Below are 23,533 nucleotides of genomic sequence, written 5' to 3' on the forward strand. Positions count from 1 at the left end.
TATTCATGACGGTACACAAAGCAGATAATGCGAATACAGCAGACTTAGCCGAGAATTAAACCTAGTAGCGCGGAGGATTTAATTATGACATACTAGGACTTTCTACCGGTAAACTTTACTCATTGTCGAATAAATCTATCTAATTTCTACCTTATCTAGCTTTTACTCTGTAGTTAACGTATTATGACCAAAGCAAATATGAAATTCACGACAATTCCATGGGACTTGTATATTCATTTAAAATAGCTCCGTTTTGAATCTAAAATTTAACGCTCCATTGCTATGGTAACATCGTGAATAATAGCCCTGCCGCTAATGGATAGATGACATGTAGAAGATGGCCATCGATGGCGCTCTCAACTTCTCGTGCCACGTCTGGCACCTACAAGAAGTAACCGACATATTACTGGCGCAATCCCGACCGAACGTATTTTAACTCTCCTACAGACTTTTCTACACTGATCCCAGAAAGCATTAAGTGCCGTCAAAATGCCTCAGTTGCTCATAGGTACATATCCATGACGTAACACTGTTCTCGTTGTGCATAAAACTGTTGTCAAAAGTAAGGCATATATACTGATAGGCCTAGACTAGGTATACGTTGCAGACTATGCATAGGCTAACTTCACAGACAGACATACATGCATACAGACAACTTCAGATAATGTAAAATATCACTAACCGTAATCACGTTATGTTTACGATGTCTTGAAATGTCGTCCTTTTCTTCTCTGCAACCCCGGGCCGTCATTGTAGTCGTTCGAACAACTAAATTAAGGCGAGGAACGACGTCAAGATATATCCAACGTCTAGACCACACTGCTTGCAACGAAGAGAGAACTGCCCAGTACAGTACGTGTTGATATGGACGCCTACAAAATGACAACAAATATTTTCCATTGAAAATCCACTGTGTGTGACGGTATAGTAAACACTCGTATATAGATCAACGCACACGCACGCACGGAGGTATTATGTACGTACAGCATGCAATGCAGACAAATATTTCGGAGCGCGCGCTTCTGATTTTGTGCTGAATATTCTTGTGAGCGCTCTTGTATAACTGTTTGCATGTGCGCACGGACAAGATAGACGTCAGATTATCACGCTGTAGCTACTAAACCTTTACTTGCATGTGTACAGCAGTAGACTACTGTGATGGTTGCATGCGGCAGTTTAATTGTGTGTGCACAATATGTCAGCATTGTACGGTGGCTTAATAAGGACATAGGAAAGAAAAACAGTGTCCCCAAATCTCACAATGTTGTCTTTTTATCTCAAAATATTGCCTCTTTTTTTTCCCCCTTTAAAATTTGGACTTTAAAAGATCCATCGGGAGCTTTCTATTTTATAGCTGTTGTAAGTGTCATACCAGAAGTAATCGTTCCATTATCTTACACACTATAAGTCCGTCACGTTTTGGGTCCGCTAAAGTATAGCTAGAAGTTGTCAACTGACATATCAGACCCCCCCCCCCATTCCCCCGTTGATATCTGAGGGCTTGGCCTGTCAGGGTGCATGCGCATTTCTATATCATGACGCAGTTTAGACTTTGGGCTAGAAGAGGAGCAAGTTAAGCACACTGAACCGTCTGCTCGCACGGAGAAACATATCCAGATTTAAACACAGAATTTATGAAATGCTCTGTGTCACCTCCAATCCTCCTTATTTGCACATCATCTCTACTTTGATTTATGTGCTTCCACATCAAGGCATTCAAAACGATCGTGGTGACTGGAAATATGCCAAAACAAGCACTGCGTTAAGTCATTTTACGTCTTGTGTGTGCTTTTAATTTACTTGTCTTTTCGTGTGTTTTTTTGTTGTTTTTTTTTCGTGTTTTTGTTTTTTTGTTTTTCGTGTTTCTTCTTTCACGGTTAAACTTTTGTGCGAATGTACAATACTCCAATTGGGGCACGGTATGCATTCATATCACATTGTTTTGGAACAATCTGGAACTGGAAGTATTATTTCGACCCAAGAATCACCAGGCTGGCGTGGTGGCCTGAACGGTTGGAAGACAGCACTGCGCGTCGGTGTTTGTTGTCAGGCTGTGTGAATCGCGCCGATCGGATGACAGACACTGCTTTGTTTATAATGGCATCGCCAAGGTGGAATTTTTACACGGGCCTAGGATCCCAATTCCGTATCCTCCCTTAGTTCGCAAAAGCATCCGGGAGATTACGTTTAGAGTCCGGCCTTCGGGCCAGAAGTGGGCTAGCTGACTTGCAATGGAGGGCTCACGTCGATTCGGACTGGGTTGATGTTCAACGTTCAGTGAAACCATGGCCTCGATGAGGCGTAATCTCTTGTTAATTTTAGCTTTCTGTCTTCAATTTTATAATACAATAATTCAAATTAATTATTGACATTTTGCATTCATCTTTTTCTCGCTAAGTAATCACAATTTATTTAAGATTATATTGATGCTCATGTCTGCCTAGGTTCGATTCCACGCCGAAGCACTATTTTATATAATTTTTTTTTTTTTTTTTTTTTTTTGGGGGGGGGGGGGGTTGTTGTTAATATCTGCATGTACATGCATGGTGTTTTAAATTTGTTTTGCTTTGTTTGTTTGTCTGTCTGTTTTTGTTTTTTTTTAGGGGGGGTGGGGGTTGTTTCTATTTGGTATATTGTTTCGCGTAAACGAAGTAGGTCATTGCAATATTTTGCACAACTTGTACTTAGAAACCAATCGGAACTTAAGACCTGAGTAGTAAATTTGATTTCTGTCTCGCTCGTCGCCTTTCACTGGAAATTTTAATGAAAGTATACATAAGGACGAAAATTGTACCTGCAAAAAGAAATGCTTCTTTTGTACAGTGTAAGGCCACCGCGACATCTTTTCTGACAATCTTGATAATATTTGTTCTTCGGGAATGTTGTGTCATTACTTAGCCTTTATATTATAAACCGTTAAGTGTGGAAACAGCTATGCTCCTGTTAGAACAACTTCACATTTCTTAAATGCTGATTTACTGAGGCAGGCGTTTGAAAGACAGTGTGATACAAACAGGTACGGTAACGTTATAAACAATGCCACGAGCTCTCCGTGCATTAACAACGATCGAAACGTGCGGTATTCATGACGGTACACAAAGCAGATAATGCGAATACAGCAGACTTAGCCGAGAATTAAACCTAGTAGCGCGGAGGATTTAATTATGACATACTAGGACTTTCTACCGGTAAACTTTACTCATTGTCGAATAAATCTATCTAATTTCTACCTTATCTAGCTTTTACTCTGTAGTTAACGTATTATGACCAAAGCAAATATGAAATTCACGACAATTCCATGGGACTTGTATATTCATTTAAAATAGCTCCGTTTTGAATCTAAAATTTAACGCTCCATTGCTATGGTAACATCGTGAATAATAGCCCTGCCGCTAATGGATAGATGACATGTAGAAGATGGCCATCGATGGCGCTCTCAACTTCTCGTGCCACGTCTGGCACCTACAAGAAGTAACCGACATATTACTGGCGCAATCCCGACCGAACGTATTTTAACTCTCCTACAGACTTTTCTACACTGATCCCAGAAAGCATTAAGTGCCGTCAAAATGCCTCAGTTGCTCATAGGTACATATCCATGACGTAACACTGTTCTCGTTGTGCATAAAACTGTTGTCAAAAGTAAGGCATATATACTGATAGGCCTAGACTAGGTATACGTTGCAGACTATGCATAGGCTAACTTCACAGACAGACATACATGCATACAGACAACTTCAGATAATGTAAAATATCACTAACCGTAATCACGTTATGTTTACGATGTCTTGAAATGTCGTCCTTTTCTTCTCTGCAACCCCGGGCCGTCATTGTAGTCGTTCGAACAACTAAATTAAGGCGAGGAACGACGTCAAGATATATCCAACGTCTAGACCACACTGCTTGCAACGAAGAGAGAACTGCCCAGTACAGTACGTGTTGATATGGACGCCTACAAAATGACAACAAATATTTTCCATTGAAAATCCACTGTGTGTGACGGTATAGTAAACACTCGTATATAGATCAACGCACACGCACGCACGGAGGTATTATGTACGTACAGCATGCAATGCAGACAAATATTTCGGAGCGCGCGCTTCTGATTTTGTGCTGAATATTCTTGTGAGCGCTCTTGTATAACTGTTTGCATGTGCGCACGGACAAGATAGACGTCAGATTATCACGCTGTAGCTACTAAACCTTTACTTGCATGTGTACAGCAGTAGACTACTGTGATGGTTGCATGCGGCAGTTTAATTGTGTGTGCACAATATGTCAGCATTGTACGGTGGCTTAATAAGGACATAGGAAAGAAAAACAGTGTCCCCAAATCTCACAATGTTGTCTTTTTATCTCAAAATATTGCCTCTTTTTTTTCCCCCTTTAAAATTTGGACTTTAAAAGATCCATCGGGAGCTTTCTATTTTATAGCTGTTGTAAGTGTCATACCAGAAGTAATCGTTCCATTATCTTACACACTATAAGTCCGTCACGTTTTGGGTCCGCTAAAGTATAGCTAGAAGTTGTCAACTGACATATCAGACCCCCCCCCCCATTCCCCCGTTGATATCTGAGGGCTTGGCCTGTCAGGGTGCATGCGCATTTCTATATCATGACGCAGTTTAGACTTTGGGCTAGAAGAGGAGCAAGTTAAGCACACTGAACCGTCTGCTCGCACGGAGAAACATATCCAGATTTAAACACAGAATTTATGAAATGCTCTGTGTCACCTCCAATCCTCCTTATTTGCACATCATCTCTACTTTGATTTATGTGCTTCCACATCAAGGCATTCAAAACGATCGTGGTGACTGGAAATATGCCAAAACAAGCACTGCGTTAAGTCATTTTACGTCTTGTGTGTGCTTTTAATTTACTTGTCTTTTCGTGTGTTTTTTTGTAGTCACATTGACTTACACACTAAATAACAAAAGTAATGTGGTCTCTAAGTCTAGAAAGAGTTTTCACTAGCTAAACGCTACCCATCACCGGATAGCTGACAAGTTGGCCTTTCATGGCACCATCAATTTTCCGTGTAGATTTTTTGCCATCCGAGCCGGAAGTTTTTGTCACTTGTAAACAAACCTCTTCACTCAGTGGTAAACAATTTTCCTACGCTGCTCCTGGGAGGCCTTAAAGGGGTCTAAAATTGCCTCAATTGACCCAATTTTCTCACTTCATGTACTTCCATTCATGCTCTTCAACATACAAGCCACACAAAACTAGATCATAATTTATAACAGGTCAAAAAAGATGTTCTCCTGCTGCTTTTTGGCACTTTTCCTGAGGGTGAACACTTGAAGCGGATTGATATAGACGCTAATATAGGAGTATGCCACCCGCAGCTGATTGCAAAAAAAAAACTAAACCCGCACTGAACCGGGCCCTCCCTCCCACTTTGAACACGCCACTGAATATGTTTAGCAGTTGAGTTCACCCACCCCTACCCGTGCATGACTTACATTATAATATGTTTGTTGTGTAATTAGTGACAATTGCTGTTTGACATCTAAGGGCTTCGTCATTCTCAACAAAATTTAGGAAACGTTTCTTGGGTGTACTGATGTACCGGTACTGAAAATTTTTGAAAACAAGTTTTGTAAGAATCGCTCGCAAGGACATCTACTGATGTTATAACGTTGAAATGCAAACAAAATCACGCAATATTTAACTCTGTTGCCTCTACTGCTTGGAATATTTTATCAGAAATAAACCTTTTCAAAACCAAATAGCGCCAGTTTATTAACTATATACCGCATACATAGCGTACATTCTTTAGTTACTGCGTCATCCTACAGGTCTCAACCACTGCATTCCATATCTCTTGTTATGCAAATAGTATACTGGTCGGCAATAATTCAGGTGACAGAGCTGAACTCTTTGACATGGCGACTCCGAATTAATTGAAACCGAATGAAGGGCTTCGGATAACAACGCGATTTGCCCGTATTTTGGAAGCATTGTTAGTGTAGTATGGACATGATCCGAAATGGGGAACTACCGTTACCTGCAGGGTGGGAAGAAGCGAGAGATTTTGACGGCAAACAATATTTCATCGACCATTTCGGGAAGAGGACTACGTGGGTTGATCCCCGAGACAGGTAGTTATTGAGTAGGCTAGGCTTAGCTTAGGCTACGGTAGGCTTATTGTGGTTAACAATGTTAGGTATGCCGAACACAGCCTAGCTTAGGTCAGTTGTGTTCGACTGCTGTGCTACTTTGTTTGGTAGTTAGTTAGGGGCGAGATCTCAAAATCAATAACATTACCGGCATTATGATAACACTAGGCATAGCCTAGCGCTGTTTTGTTAAAATTTAAGTGTTTTGTCCAGATGCATTGCCAGTTAGCATGCCTTCTTCAGAATCAGATAAGGAGGACAAAGATGTGCTGCACAGATGGGATGTAATTTTAACAGCCAGAGTTAGAGAAGGCCTAAGGTTCAGTTAGGCTACGCTATTTCATGTCGTAGTGTCCGATAACTATTTCGTATAACTATGCAGTTCCAATCCGTAATATTGCAACAACTGGTAGGCTACCCCAATAATGTGGCAAATTTGTATACTTACTAGCCTAGGCTTAGGTCTAAACAGTTAATGCTAATTCACTTTTGACAGCTCATAACACAACTGTGCAACAAGCTAAAGTGCCAGCATTATATCATCTCTGGTTAACCACCACATTGCTGGCATTATTGGAAGTTATGACAATTTGTGCTGTAATCCATTTTGCCAAGAAGAATGAAATTAAGAGACAAATTTGTTCAACAGTATTATTTATTAATAAGAAGTGAAGATTCTCTGTCCAACATAGTAATGTTTAGTGATATAAGTTTGACATATATACAGAAAAGTTCAAGTGTTATTGATCAATATGTCAATAATGGCATAAGTGTCACTTTCTGTCAGCAATGATTGTGCAGCCATTTCGTGCTTCAAGGTTTTGATAGCATACAAACTGTTACTGTACTGCTGATGCTTGTCAAAACAAGTATATGTAGCCTACTGTGCAATGAGATACATGGAGTCTTACATGAGTGCAAATAGTAATTGGTATAAGACAATATTTCATTGTAGAGTATCCGAAGATGAACATTTTTGTAGTAAAAACTCCTGAGAATCATTGTGTTAGAAGCAATGCTGAGAATTTGTATTACAGTGGGTCCTTGACAGATGGTCATGTTTGAAGCTTTCAGCTTCCTATGTCACTCAAGTATCATAAACGTTGGCTTAACTTTTGATTCCTTGTCGACGGCAAAAGGAATCTATTTCGATGGTGATGGCATGTGTGCATGAGGTACTGTAACCTTGAGAGATCTCATGCTTGGCATGTGGATGCCATAGAGTACAAGAACCCTATTGTTTTTGGTGGTCATTTGAGGTTACCGGTGGCCAAACTGAAAACCTTGTAAACACTATATTTCAAGCAGGGACACAGTAATGTACCTAATACTTGGCATGTGGATGCCCAATGCTGAACACAAGAACCCTATAGTTTTTGGTGGAGGTCAAAGGTCATTTGTGTTCACCAAAGGTCAAATGGTGAAAATCTTGTAATTGATTTGACAAGCAGGAAAACATGTCTGGATCTTATATCTGGCATGTAATGAGTAATGCCCAAGTTTAGTTTAGTAATGCAAACTGCTGATTGACTGTATGATCATGTTAACATGACATCAATCTGTTTGATCTCCAATTATTAAATTATTAATAAAGACAATAAATGGGGTGAGTACAACAACTCTTTTAAAAAAGGTGAAGATCAAAGGTCAAAGTGTGAAGACTTGTAAACATGATATCGCAGAGGTAATACTTCGATGACTCATACTATACTGTGATTCATGGTTCACAAAAAAGTTTGTCAATCCTCATGGATCTTAAATATTCTACACCTACTGTAACAATTGGAAGTCTGACCCCATGACCTTGAAGAAAGATCAACGAATGTTCTTATCGTTCATTTTGAATTTCCCTGCATTTTTATGTAAAGTAGGTCCTATGATTCACTAACAGAATTTTCAGAAATGAAGGTTTACAACTTAACAAAACCTCACAGAACGAATTAAAAGTAATTTCCAATTGATGGTAGGGCAAAGATACCCGAGAAAAAATCAACCAAGACCTATGAAACAACGTTTGTAATCCAACTAAAAGTAATCGTAACTGACAGAAAATAGGTCAAAAAGAGACAACGAAAGAGAGCTCCAGAAAGAAAATATTCCCATTTGTGGATATTTTTACATGATTCTTTAAAGTTAAAAAGGGAAATGGTTGTCTGAGATGGCCAGTCACAAAAGGGTTACCTGGACTCGAGCGACTTTGCCGCTGTCGCCGCCATTTTGAAACGAGGTAGACTTTTGCCAAGCCGTTTGCGTGCTATGGGCTATTATCGACAAGACTTCACACAAATCGTTTCAATGTAGTGGAACCCATTCCTACAGTGTCCAGTCTATTAAGAATGTTAGGTTTTGTAGTGTGAAAATAAATTATGTTGTGCCAAGGTTTTTTTGAAGAAATTTTGTCCCTAATTCTAATGTTTGAGTAGGTAAAATGTGGAATTACTGAGAGCTGCATATGGGAGGGGTAAGGTAGGAGTGACAAGAAATTTGATGCCTTAGGAAAGGGGTCATACCACATGTTGCATATACCAAGGTAACAGAGCAAAACTTCTTACAAGTTGCTTTATTGTAAGGAACTTCCACAATACGGAATGATTTATACTACATATCCAATGATTATTACTTACCCACTTACCATACAGTAGTTCCACAGTAGACCTTACTCAGTGAGATTTTAAAAAGCTGGGTACTCATCTGTTGCTTATAACAGTATCCTTCAATGAACATCAGTTAACAGTTTTCCAGTCAATACCAATTTTCTTTGGTGATTGATGTATCACACTACATACCCACTTGTTAATTATGGAGTGAAGTACTGTACTGGGGCTTGGGTAGGGGTGTTGTGTTTAGGGGAGGGGTGTGGTGTGTTTAGAGGTTTTGAGAAGGGAATGTGGTACTTAGGGGATTTGGGGAAGGTTGTGGTCTTTATCAGCTTTGGGATGGGTGGGGTGAGTACCAGCTTTGGGAAGGGTTAGGGTATTTTGGAGGGATGAGGTGGTTTTGTCTCTTTGGGATGGGGACTATGACCAAAAGCGGACTTACAGTATATATGTATTTTAGATCCTTATGCAAGCAGGAACTCGAAAAGAAGCCTCGTTGGCTTAAATCAAAGCCGCAAGCTGACCAAAGTCAGTCTCTTAGAGTCATATTTAATGTCCATGATTATAAATTGTCAACAACTCTGTAACTGGAAGATATACATTAATCTTGGAGTGACTCAAACTAGGGACCTTATGATTGAAAGGCACCGGCGTTAACTACTGCGCTAACATGTTTGGATACATTACGTACTGTACTGTGGATACTTTGACCAAAATTTTTGAGTAGAGCTGTTCTCTTCTTCTCTTGCACATGCATAGAGAAAACATTAGTCAACAGTGGAAAGGGAGTTGCCTGGTCTTTTATTGATCTTGTAATTGTAACAATAAAGCACTTTCAGTGACCGAAAAATGAAAAAAAAAGATTTGGTGTGACACTCTCCAAGAAAGCACATGTTTTAATGTCCTATGAAAATATGGGCATGAAATATATTTTACATACACGGAAAAAAATGAAGACATGCAATAAAGGTGGTATAATTTACGTTGGTCACTTCAAAGTGAAATACTTTGATAAAATAGAAGGAATAGCTTAAAATATTTGAATACTTGAAATGAAACAAACACTTCATACTGTGAAGACTTCATACAATAATATTGTCTGAGAAAAATAAATTTTGCACACAATGTCAAGTGCATTATGACTGGAAGAAGTATTACAAGGTGGCATAGTGAAAGGCATAACATACTGTAGCAAAAACAGTTAAGGTGGCAGGATGGATGGTTTGGACAAACCTTTGCACCTTATATACAAGTGAATTATGAAAATGTAACTTTGAAATGGTGAGATATAACTGTGACATAAAGCATAAGATTTAAATTAAAAGACAAATATAGAAAAGTACATGGTAAGAGTAGAAAGTAAATAAATGGCTCCAAACTTGACATATAACTTAAAATGATTTCTATAAATAAACTCTTATATGAAGAACTTGAGATATGAGGATAATTTTCATAAGGATGTAATGAACTCTGGAAAGCCCTCTGTTCACCTTAAGAATGAGGTACGTACAGTAGATGAATACTTTTTTGGGGGGCGGGTTGAGCTGATACTTACTGTAATACCAGTGGAACTGCATTTTGCAACAGTCTTTATACAACATAACAAACCAAAAAGATTTCAATAGTGAATGAAATTTTCCTTCTTTTGGGATTCGCTTTTTTCTTGTCATATATAAATGGGAAACCACCTTAGAGAAATCTGTGTGTAACACACGCAGGAAAGACTGTAAGTGAATGGCAATAATTTGTATGTGGCATACAGTACATGGACAACTTCAAAAGTGACTGAAAGCTTTCTTATTTTTTGGCAAGAAAGATTATCTGTGTCATATGTTGTTTTGTTATGCTGCTTATAATGGTTGTATGCATACATGTGTAGTGCAACTTTTCGATAATGATCTTATTAGAATTAGGTTTAATTTTAGCATGTACAATAGGGCTGTGTCATTCCGGTTAATTCACTAACCGGTTAACCGTTTCTATTAACCGAACGGTTAACGTTTAAACGTAACCCGTGTTGTTGCCTCAAAATAAGAGCCGAAAATCAGTTATATAGCTCAGATTATAATTCCGAAAGAGCGCCACCACTTTTGTGCGGAAGTACATTCTCGAAATAGCGCTGCAAGTATCGTTTTTTCGTAACGCGTATGTCAAGAATTTGGTTGTATTTGCTTAGTTTTGACGATCGTTGCATTGAAAAAGACGAATCGCGCGTTTTCATGAAGTTTTAAACAGATTTTTGTTTCTCTTTCAGTTCATCGGTAACTGTTACAGAGATATTTGAAGCAAATATTTCTTCGTTAATTGCGTAGCCCCAACTGTAATAGCGCAGGCATTGTATGGCAGTTATAAGCCTAATATTACTAGGCCTACTTAATATTGGCATTGGCAAGTTCGCGATCATATGGAGTGTTAGACTACAAGGCTTTCACCAGCTAGGCCAAGGTTAGGAAAGTCGGTTGTTAGGAAGCGATTTCTACAGAAGTGTACGGTAGAAGGGCTAGGCCTACGCAATTACAAGTACAACAATGGGTCACAGATATATTGAATTTGTGCATTGTGGCGGGGTAGGCAGAGGGTAGGGGGGAAGTGTGGAAAACATTGTAAAATTTCCCGCGAACACCCTGTCGATTTCCCGCCGGAGTTCGTGCAGCAAACACAATTAGCACGCGTAGCATAATGGCGTGGGGTAGTCCCCCGGTGGGGTCATGTGGTGGAACCCCTTGTGGGGGTCCAGAGGTTAACGCCCCGGAAAATTTGGCGCGTCTGGCGATAAAATATTCGCAGCTGTGGATGCAAAATACTGACAACTTTTTAAATTTTAATTGTCACGAAACTGATGAAAATTTTGAAATGACAAGTTAGAGTAGCCATATTTTGTTATAAAATGAAAGAGATCTATCTGTCTTACAATCATTAAAAAGTTTAACTTAAAAAACATGCGATTTTATGAAACAACGTTCGGCAAAGCCCCATTCCTAGACTGCCTAACAATAGCTTGCACTATACTACAACTACGGTAGGCTACATTTTCCAAGGTATACCTTGCCAAACAACTGTGAGCTCATCCCCTGTCTAACACCTGTTGTTAACAATTTTTTGGCATGTTGCCAAGGAACGTTTAATGGTCTAGAATTAATAACTTGTCAGTCAGTAAAGGTTCGGTTAAGTTATGAGAATTATTATCTTAGACGTTTAAGAAAAGTAGGTAAAATATGATCCCCGTAACAGCTAGGTAAGTAAAACAGGCAACTGACTCCTCCGCATGAACAAGACAATCTATTCCACATGATACATGGAAGTAAACCTTGTAATCACATGTTTAAGGTCACTTGGCATGATAAACTAAATGCTTAATATTGTTTCCATGTTCTTGTAGAAAACATAAACTTCGCAATATACAATTAGTTGTGTTTTTGTAGTTACGTGAGATCCGTAACCGACGAGGTGGTTAGGCTATTTGCTATACACTAAACTATGGTAGGATATTATTTTCTCCGTAATTTTGGAAATTCTAGAAAATACTTTTTCGCCGCTTAACACCAGATGTGTTCTTACGTTTTATTCATAATTGGGTGTACTTAGAGCCTTGATTACATGACATTAGTTCCATTTAGCACGATATGCCAGTTTCGCGTGAATTTTTCGAAAGTTTTTTGCTCGATCTTTCGTAAAATTTGAAAGGTGTACCAGCTTACTTTTCGTACACAATTGGTTATTTCTCTACTGATTTTCAGAGTTTTTTTTACAGTCAAGTGTATACGTTGTGCATTGAGTATAAACTTATCGCGAATGCAAGAAAACGATGCGGGGATTTCCAGCAGACAAATGTTTTCTTTGTGAGATTACTGAGTCTGTTGAATGGAATCCTGCACCTTAGAGGGAACACTGAACTGAAATTACATCATAATAAAGAAAACGTTTACTGCTTAAATACAATATAAATTTGAAAGGATTAGATGCAGACTCGCCACGTTGTCGAACGGGGTAACAATAGGCGCTTCACAGGTCGCATACCGCTTGGTAATCCCTCAATCGTACCGCCATTCTTAAAAATCTTTTGTATGGATGCATGCTAAAGTTTGCAATTGTTACGTGATTTTCGGCAAGCAAATGTTGCGGTCTATTTCGGGAACAAAGTGATTTGAAGACGCGCCGTTGCGACTGCGTAATTGGCATTACAAAAACGGTTAAACTTATACGATGTACGGCAGACGTTTATCCGGCCGTTCGGTCGGTTAACCGGTTAACCGTTTAACCGTTACAGCCCTAATGTACAACAAAGATTGACTCAGGGATGTGTTTCTTCTAAAATAAAAGTTTAGTTAAATTAGTTATATAAGCAACAGTAAGTTGAATGGTTGTCATGTTACAAATTTATGGTAGTGCCCGTAGTTGATCATTGATGTTGTACTGCTATGAGATTGACACATAAATGCCTGATCTAGCAGACCTACTGTACATGAAGAATAGTTTGAAGGTGTTTGACAAAGTTGTACAACACAATGAACGAACATATTTAGATATTGGTGGAGGGTTAGTTGGTAAACATTACAATGAATGTGTAAAGAATTAGGAATGTAATACATGTATAACCAGGCAAATATCGTTATTACATCGCCATGAACTAGGGTAAAATAGTAATCCTGAATATAGGAAGAAATTCAAGTTTGATGAATGAGAATGAGTTATGTAGGTACTAGTTTGCAAAATGTTTGTACTTAATAACTTCGTTTACAGGTAAATACTGATATTATTTGGCCGGTATATATCTGTATTGAATTGTTGTCACACTGCCATGCCTTACTACTGTACCTGGTCCAAAAATTCACCTAATACATCAATCTCCATTTTCAGTTACATTTTGATTGGAAGTAATGACAGGGATACTTGAGTATTCTTCCTAAATGTCATCATTTGATGATACTTCCTTCTTTCTTGATGTCTTTATTTGATGTCTAAAATTTGATGAAAATATGTTTTATTCCGAAGAAAGTATGATAAAATGCAATTTGTTAAACATGAAATGCGTATGGTGTATTTTAGCCATAGATACATCGTTTTGAAATACCTGCATACACATTTGCTGCAACAACCTTGATCTTTGTACTCTGTGCTGCTAACTCTCCTAAAGTAGAACCCTGAAGTATCAAATTGAGTTGAACAGTTATAACCAGATTAGAACAGAAACTTTCCCCTTGGATAGAAATGTCCATGGCCGAGTGCAAGTGTAACACTGTGGAGCCACATAAAGGCTGAAATTTTCTTGCAAGAGACTTTTTGTTTACAAAGTATCCCATTCTGAATTGTTGAAATTTTATAACCCAACAAATGCTGCCAAAACTTCCTCAGTCACAAAAAAAAGCACATTTTTCAGCAGCATTTCTATGAATAACTCTGTCACAGTTTTTGAAATATTTTCTGCCTTGACTAGGCCATATGGTTTAAGAGTGCAACAAAGCAAATTACAGTTCATGGCTGTAACATCCCAAATGCATCAAATGGCTTGATCTGTGTAGCTAGATTGCTGGGATTATTAGTTTACACCTAGCTTTTTCATTGGGTTCTTAACGTACTGTAGATACTTTACAAGTCTGACTGGTATTTCCATTCCTTGATTGTCCTTTGTCTGCTACACTTTTAGCGGTCTCATTAAATGCATTCAATGTGGCTACAGGGATGTTGTTATAGCAATTACATAAATTATAACAAATAATTAGAAACAATTCCAGTTCCTGATATTAATAATTTGGGAATCTGGTGATGACGCATATCTTTTCTGTTCCAATCCATTGTCCCTGTGGATTGAGCTCCCATCCCTCCACTGTACTGAATATTGAAGTTTGCTGGCAATGATAGCTGGTTAGGTCAAGTGGATTACATATATTGTACATGTTATGCAGTACTAGTAACCAACTGCATTCTATGCATCTGTAACTGAGTGCAACATATTGTCAAGTAATGATTCATGAAGCTGTCTGTAGAATTCCTCAAGTTGGCAAGTGAAATGTGTGGCATCGCCATTTGTCAGTGTTACAGTTAGAGATAAGTTAGTTTTAACTGCTTACTGTATGTATACATGTAATAGATATCATTTATATATGGTATAGGATATAGGTGTTACTTATTTTTCCTGAGTTAGCATGAGAGCACATGATACATGCCCCAACTCAAAGATACAGTAGCATGTAAACATTGCTTTTCGGAGACATGTACAAACACCCTACACTCAACTTTTATCAGGCAGTGGAAGGCCTGGTTCAGTATGAATAGTGATAGTACCTTTGCTATAATCCAGTAACACCCAACCTAACATTATAATTTAGTTTAACATCCCAACTGGCAAATTTGTGTGTTGTGTTTCTCTAATGATTTGGATTAATAGGGGCTGTGTTGGTATTTGGCAGTCTGCTTTACATTTGCCACTCAAGGGTGGTATGTATCCAATTTCAAGATATGTTTTGTACTTTTATTGTGGTATCTTGTGGTAATGCAAAGAACTCAAATGAAATGAGAAAAACATTTGAGTTATCTAAAATTGGTAACAACAGGAATGCTTGATAAGGACCCATAATTAGTGTGTGACTTTGACAGTAGTAGCCTTTGTTTTAAGACCAAGTTTTGTATTTAAGGTTAATTTCTTGGCCACTATGGCAGGCCACTGTAGCATGAAGGTTAAGAAGTCGCCTTCACATTCTTAGCATTCTTGTATTAAAGGAGTCCAAAGAGCAGAATATGCCCTAGAATGTAGATTAAAGGAGCTTTTGTTTACAGAGTTTCTTAGTTACCCATTCATGCATACAGTATGACTACTACTAGTATGGACTCTTCTGGATGCTTTATGTAGGGATGTGTTTGAGAGATGGATACACAACTGGACTAAATTAGTTATCAAAACTTCACCAAAGACTTAAAACTTCATGATGCAAAGTTGAAAGAATCTTTCTTGGTACTTTTGTGTAGTAAATAATCACACAGTCATGATGATTGCCCTCTTTTTTTGCCAAAAATATGACTTTCTACCATCAATGGTTTACTTGCCTTAGGCAGACAAGTAACCTAGATGCAGTAAAGATGGCGTAAATGTTTGTGTGTACAGTATGTGATGCCTTATCTTGTTAACAAGATATATCAACATATATGCAGATTGTCATGTGTGGCATGTTGCATATAATTAATGCAAGAGCCAATAACCCTGCTGGCTGAACATCATAGGAGCTCAGATACATGCATGGTAGGATTGTCTTATGTAGTGTAAAGTTTCTACACAATTTGGGAAAGGTCAGAGCTCATTCATGGTCACCTGGGGTTAAAACTTGAAATCCTTGTAAACATGATATCTCCAGATTGGAAAGTTTATTGGATCTCATAGTTTGGATGTGGCTTCCTTATTAAGATTGCAAGAACCAGTTAAGTTTTTGTGAAGGTCAAAGGTCATTTGGGGTCATCAAAGGCCACACTCTGTAAAGCCTTATAAACACGATTAACCAAGATAGGTTAGATGACATAGCATATATTGGGCATGTCTTTCTTATGGTGAGTGGGCTATTATTTTGGGTGGCGGTCAAAGGTCATTTGGGGTCTGCAGAGGTCCAAATGGTAGAAACCCATATGATAGTAAAATTGCTGCACAATTTTGTATAGGTAAAAGTTCATGAGGTTGTCAAACTCTACAAAATTTCTGAAGTTCAGGTCTCAATGAAGATGTCAAACTTATGCTGATTTGAATTCCCCATATGTAGTTGAACCTCCTTGGTGATTTAGGTGCTCAGGTCAAAGGCCGACATAGGTACATGCACATTGCAGTGTGAACTTCAGCCAGGGTTAGCTTGCAAACTACTCTTGTGCTGCATATGTAATATATTTAAAGGCAAGTAACCGCTGGGAGGGGTTTCCCTCTGTTTGGTTCCTTGCTGGAGCAAATGTTGAGATGATTCTTCTGGTATTTTATTTGCCCCTCTCCCCCTTTTGATGTTTACAATTAATCTGCTGAAATTGGTAGAGGTCAAAGAGCCTTTCTCATCACTTCAAGTCAGAAATGGTCACACTCGAAATTGTTCTGTGCAATTTTTGTTGAATGTTCTGATAACAAATGCTACAAGAATTAACAGACATTTGCATTGTTAATCAGTACTACATAGTTGTTAAGTCACAGGTTCACTTTATCCATACTGCTCAAATTGAAATAGGGCCTCTATCACTGGGTTTCTGTTTACCAAAAAAACCCTCTTAGTTATAGTGTAACATCATTTCAGACCATCATCTGTGTTAATGTAGTATCATATAGTATGGTCACGTAAAACATACCATTAGAAATGACAAGCAGCGTATACTGAACTTAATGAAGAGAATTGTTAGCACTAAAGGCCAATAAGTAATCAATAGGGTGATTGAGAGGCTCACTCACCATTTCTTCAAGTTATTAACTATCTGTGAATACAGTAAAGTCAACTATTGGTATAAACAATGGATAGAAACAATTGTTTTAATCAGTTGAAGTAATTTGGAATGGCAAATCTATAGAGTGTTTCAAGTCTTATTGCAACAATGTGAGTTTGGCAAATAGGCATCTGTACAATGTGGCTTGTGGTCCACCCAGGTTGGATTAATGGTCACAAAATGAACCTGTGTTTGAAATTATTGGGAGATTGAATAGAATAGAGTACGTATGTGCTTGGTGAATATTACTTTGTGGTTTTTGGATTGAACAGTCTAAGCCATAAACATTATTATTTACAAATTTGTAAAGTAAAAGAGGTTGTTACCTTAATCAAACATTCTTACTGTCCTAATGAAAACATGAAACCTTCTGCCTACACACTGCATGATTGTCAACATGTGTCTGTTTGATGCTGACTGTACAAGACCATCTGTTAAGTTTTCAATTATTGTTCTTTCTTGTCTTCCATTTTACAGGTTGAATAAACCAGACTCATTTTCAGAGTGCAATGGAGATCGTAAGTAACTCTTCCAACATATTTCAATGTAGTATGTAGACCTGTACAGTAACTCTTATTGACTTACATCTTCAGTACCAAGGAAACATTGTTTAGACTGAGTAGTTAGGTATCCATTTTGGTTCTGTTTAAATAGAATGCCGACTGTGGCTTTTAACTTTCAACCCTGATAACTTAATATATTTTAAGGGAAGGAGATAGGATCTTGTGATGATAATGTCCTGTGCAGCTGACAGCCTGTGCAGGAATTCAATTTTGTGATTGAGGACAAACAGGCATTCATGCACTTTGAATTTTGGGATACAGACAAGTCAAGGTGTCTTCCCACTGCCCATTTGATTATGTGGTAAAAATCAACTGTTTAGTTTGAAATCGTTTAGTTGTATTAATTACTGTAATTATTGCTTTATTACATTGACCTAAGTTTTAGGACAACCAGATTTAACGCTTGGACAACCTGAATCAGACAGTAGTTCACAATCCCATGAAAAGCAGTCCTAACTAGTACCTTCATGTATGATTAATGTGTGAATACCATGGAGGAATGAATACTGTGCATGTAGTGGCAGGTGCCTGAAGCAGTGCTGTCAATTTGTTGGTTTAACTGTTTAAACAGTTGCTCCATACACCCCCTTTAAATGCAATCTTGTCAGGTTGCCAAGGGGATTCATCTGCCCAATTTGTGGAAATTACCAACCAAATCACATAGCAAATGACCACAAAGAGTATGGTGCTGATCCAAAACCTGGAGAAATAATCCCAGACAGTGGAGTAACTAGGACTAGTGCAGCAGCCTGTGCTGGGTAAAAGGTACAGGGCAAGAAAAATACCCACCCATCCACCAAAGCCTGCCCACTAAAAAAGTAAATATACTCGATACCCACCTAAATGGGGATTCAAAGAAATACTGGCCTTTTCTGTTGACAGTTAACAGATTATCAATAACGGAACCTGGGTGCTTGGCTCCCCCCCCCCCCCCCTTTGTATATAGTATTGTATACAACAATTTTGCCTAATGTGAGGTCTTGGGACTTTGTAGCAGAAAATGCTCATGATAGAAAGGCCATCTTTCTCGGACTGGAAAATTTTATCACCAATGTTGGAACACTTGTACTTAATTGTGAAACTGGCAAGTATGAAGTTTGTGCTTTTGCAATTGGTAGAGGTCAGTGAACCACTGGGCCTTTCTCCTCATCACTTCAAGTCAGAAATGGTCAAACACTTGAAATTGTTCTGTGCAATTGTTGTGGCATGTTCTGATATAAATTGTGGCAAGTATTTACTATTCAAGATATCAAAGTCCATCAGCTTTCTGGTTAAAGTGTACAGCAAATACTGTACAGTGTAGAACCATTTCTGGTATTCTTATCAGCTTAAAAAAGTTGTGCAGTGAAATACAAGCACAGAAATTCCTTGTCTTTATCATAATTCCATCTTTACTTAAACACCTGTTAGTGGAATTCAATATTTCTGAAATGTGAATAAGGAGTCAACATGTTTGCAATTAATATTTAATTCTGGCCAATCAATTTCAAGGCACATAGTCATTATGTATTCATGATTCACTGCATATTCATCAGTATAAAAAAAGGAAATTTAGTTGTTAAATGTTCCATTCTGAGGCAAATGTAGGCTATAAATATGGTTTTAATTAGGTCTACATGTAATGATGTTGTGATAATAACTTCTTTCAAGTAGTGATTGTGCAGTTCTTGCATTGGAATTTCATTAATTACATTTATTTAATTTGCTAGTCCCTTTTGTTAACATGTTTTCATAGTAGGCCAATTTTCTTGATTGTGCCCAAGTATTAAATTCCTCAAACAAATGCTGATGATACTTGCAAGTTTTGCTATTACAGTTTATTATGATAATGATGTTTTTAGTAGTTTATGTCTAACTGTTTCCTCTACAGAGCTACCATTTGGTTGGGAAGAAGCACATGACCCTGTGTTGGGATGCTACTACATCAATCATGTTAAACGTAAGTCACCTTAATGTTATTCCTAGAAAGGTTGAATCATGAACAGATGCTGTCTTTCTAGAGGAATCCAGTACATTTTTCTTTCAAGTCAGTACAGTAATGATATTCTTAATTCTTACCTGCCCTTGTTCTGTTTAATCTTCAAGTTACAGTTTCACAGGACATGAGATTTTGATCATCAATTGTAAGATCAATGGTATCCTATAGAAAAGTGCTTTCAGTGAATTGCTTTCTGTTAATAATCATTTACATAACATAAAACTTGCTTCCTTAGAGAGCTACATTGTATGTTGGTGCATCTAATCCAGTTAAGATAGCAGTTGTGTCAATGCTTAGATTAATAGAGAACCCTTTCTTTACCATATCTTCTTTAGTTCACTTCAGATTTACAGTAGCATTACACTCAGTAATCACAGTTTTGATCTATTCTTTGCCGCCCTTGCTCTAGAAGGGTAACACTGGTAAGATGCCTCACTGCACATACAGTGGTCTTCTTGCCTGAAGAATCAATGACAGCCAGTGATCTTTATTTACTGACATCCATTTAAGCTGCTCAGCAAACAAACCACTTAAATCCCTGAAACAGTCCTATTTCAGTACATTACAAGTGCTGCAGGTTGCCAGCAGCATGATGTATTCATTGTACAATCTCTTAACAAGATCACATACATTTGTCAGGAATACAGCTTTCATCAAAATGCTCATAGTGGCATTGGCCATAGGCCTGATTCAGGAATTTTTAAAGCAACTTGTTGAGATATGATTTTTATCAATTTTTGGTATCGATGATAATCGTAACCTATGCAGTCATGCAGGCGGATGAGTGTGCTGTGTGTGTGTTTGACACCTTTCTTGTAAACACGATATCTCAAGAAGGGTAGCTTGGTTTAATCTCATATTTGGTGTGTAGGAGTAGCACATTAAGTAGAAGAAACCTATTGTTATGGGGGAGGTCAAATGTCACCAACCTTGTAAGCACGATATTTCAAGTAGGGAAGCTTGGACCAATCTCATATTAAGTATGTAGTTGTGACACGTTAAGTACAAGAAGCCTATTGTTTTGATGGAGGTCAAACGTCATTTGGAGTCACCAGAGGTCAAATTGTGGAAACCTTGTTTTATAATCTACCGTATCTCCCACCGACTAGCCTATTAGATAACATGTGCGTTTCGCCTCATGAGCATATCTCTGCTCTCTTTGTTGTAGTTTTCTGTCGTATTTTGCAATTGTCAAGATTCAGTGACAAACAAAATCTACAGGTATGGATGTAGTAACATTGGGGAAATGATCAGGCGCCATTTACAAAAAATAACTGTTGCCACTTTAGATGTTTTAGAGCCAAACCAGATGCAAAATCTTGGGGACCAGGGGGATAAAAATCTCCCTGTGCCTGCTTAATGTACAGCTTGTAGGTGTACCACATTGAGTAGAACAAGCCTGTTGTCTTTGGTAGAGATCAAATTCAACCTATGTGTCCCAGTGATGTCGTATATTCATTTGTTCAAGTTTTCAGGCTTGTGTGTGCAGAAACATTGAAACTGTAATCTCCTATTTGGCATAAGATTTCTCTAAGTTGCTTGGGGAAGTTGGTCATCACATGTATCTATATCTTATTGACCAATGTTGATGTTTGGGTTTGAAACTTAAATGTAAAAGTTGGTTTATGTAAAGTATTAAAAGATATTTATTATTCCCTTTCCTCTTTGAAAGTCTCGGCATACTCATTGTATACATGTTTGTTTGACAAGTGATGAGAAATGAATAAAATTTGATGAGAATTCTACTGTAATCTTTCCTGTAGAGTACAACCAGCTTGAAGATCCCAGGTCACAATGGAGAACCGAACAAAAGACTATGTTAGAAGATTATTTACATTCAGCCCAAGAAATCCGTGATGTGAAGGAGCAGCGACTACAGCTAGCTGAGAACGAGGTATGATGACTTAATGAAAGTTACATTTAATTCCCTAACAATTTCCACTCTTAACCACATTTACTCAAGCCACTATGTTAATGTACCTGCCAAATGATATCAACTAGTTTTTATTACCTACATAGGCATTGTGAACTTTTAGCTCACAACTCATGCATAAGGTATGTATGTAAACCACATAAGGCCAAGAGACATTCTGTTCATGGTCTTTCTCATGATTTTAATATTTGTTGTGACATTAATTTACTGCTTGCTTATTTTCATTGAAATATTGAAAAATTTCTTGGGGGGGGGGGGGTTGTTGCGGAGCAAGTATAACCTGACTTAGTTGAAATATTGTATCACTGAAGACCATGTTCCATTGACAGCATTCACCTTTGAGAATGCAATGGTAAAAATGGTGCCTCCTCATTAGACAGTGGGAAATATGATCTCAGAATGATGGGAAGGTCAAATGTTCATGTACTACCTAACTGGTGAGCGTTGATTGAGATCTGAGAATGGAAGCAATATCAGATTTGTATGTTCCCACAGTGAAGAGTGTAATATTGTACTCATAGGAGGAGAGTAGATGGAGGAGGATTCAAGGTTTCAAGTACTGTAAATGTATAGTGCAGTGTATTATGCCAGGCTCTGAACAGGCCTGTTGTCTCTGCCTCTTTCTTGCAGTCTCACTACAACTTCTTAAGGAAGGTAGTTTGGTAATGCAGGTCATGGTTGTAGGTCAAGAACTGGTTTGTCCACTCAAGGAAGTGGATTTCCCTTCTGGGGTCTGATTCTCTCATTAGATTTCAGATTTGAATGCATCCTCTGTATGGATGTGTAAAAGAGAGGTAATACACGTAGGAGTAGTGTGGTAATTGTAATCCTTTGCCTATGTGAACTGACTTGATTTTGCTCTTTATATTGACAGGTTCAACATCTTGATAAACAGTTGAGTGAGTGGCATTCCAGAACAAGTTGTAAGTGGATTGTCATTTTCCATACTTAAAGTAGTTTGAAATAAAAGATCTGCCAAACACTTCACCTCGTGTGCTGGAAGTTTTGTTTGTTGACTGCTTGTCAGCAATATTACATTTCATCCATGCTAACAGGGCATCCTTGTTTGTTCTTTTCATGAGATGCTTTGGGTAGTAGTAGATGGTTTTCACAATAAGGTTGTAGCCTAGAATAGGCTGGACTACATAGGATGACAGGCTTTCTGGTCACTTCGCCCAACAACCATTTCGCCCAACCAGCCTGGTCATTTTGCCCAACCAGCATGGTCATTTCGCCCAACCAGCATGGTCATTTCGCCGAACCTTTTTTTTACTAATATTCAGTCAGAATAATATTACTTTTTCTATTTCACTAGTTCAATTTGATTTATTTTGGGTTTTTGGTAGGTAAATAAAGTGAGGTCCGCTCGATATCGATCGGAGTCTAAGCAGTTATTTCGGGTATAATGGGAGGATTACACTACTTTAGGCGGTTACACATACAATGGAAGTTATTTTATTACACAAACAAAGGGGAATCGGTGTGGAATAATATCACCTTTTCTATTTCACTAGTTCAATTTGGTTTATTAATCCACAGCTATTGTTCTGCTGACTTTGGTCAAGCATTTATCAAGTCCGCCAGGCATTAATCAAGGGTATTATTCACAGCAGTTAGGTGTTTATCTAGTTCTACATAGTGTTAATTTAATGTTTTACAAACAAAGGGGAATCGGTCTCCATAAAAACCTATCAAACCTAACCCCTAAAACACTGATCCATCTTACTGACTAACAATTCCCGAACGTTTCCTTATTAAATTGAAGAAAAAATTAAAACATAAAACCCGTCCGTAATATTGAAGTACTATATTTAATCAATGTTACCACTGTATCAATGTAACCACGTATGTAATCACATATGAAATCAATTTAACCACGACTTCAAGTTTCCTTAATAATC

The 23,533-nt window shown here is 38.0% G+C and overlaps 1 protein-coding gene across 2 annotated transcripts in view; it reads left to right on the forward strand.

Annotated features, from left to right (window-relative positions):
* Positions 1 to 5,818: 5,818 nt before the first annotated feature.
* The window catches only part of LOC139980399 (protein KIBRA-like), a 44,514-nt gene continuing 26,799 nt past the window's right edge, over positions 5,819 to 23,533 (forward strand). For both annotated transcript variants that reach the window (XM_071992037.1, XM_071992038.1), the window contains exons 1-5: positions 5,819 to 6,104; positions 17,636 to 17,676; positions 19,592 to 19,660; positions 21,463 to 21,593; positions 22,507 to 22,555. In XM_071992037.1, the coding sequence (XP_071848138.1) occupies positions 5,977 to 6,104; positions 17,636 to 17,676; positions 19,592 to 19,660; positions 21,463 to 21,593; positions 22,507 to 22,555 (418 nt within the window). In that variant the 5' untranslated portion in view covers positions 5,819 to 5,976. The remainder of the gene's footprint in view (positions 6,105 to 17,635; positions 17,677 to 19,591; positions 19,661 to 21,462; positions 21,594 to 22,506; positions 22,556 to 23,533) is intronic.

Source organism: Apostichopus japonicus, chromosome 14 (assembly GCF_037975245.1).
Source record: "Apostichopus japonicus isolate 1M-3 chromosome 14, ASM3797524v1, whole genome shotgun sequence".
Lineage (NCBI taxonomy): Eukaryota > Metazoa > Echinodermata > Holothuroidea > Aspidochirotida > Stichopodidae > Apostichopus > Apostichopus japonicus.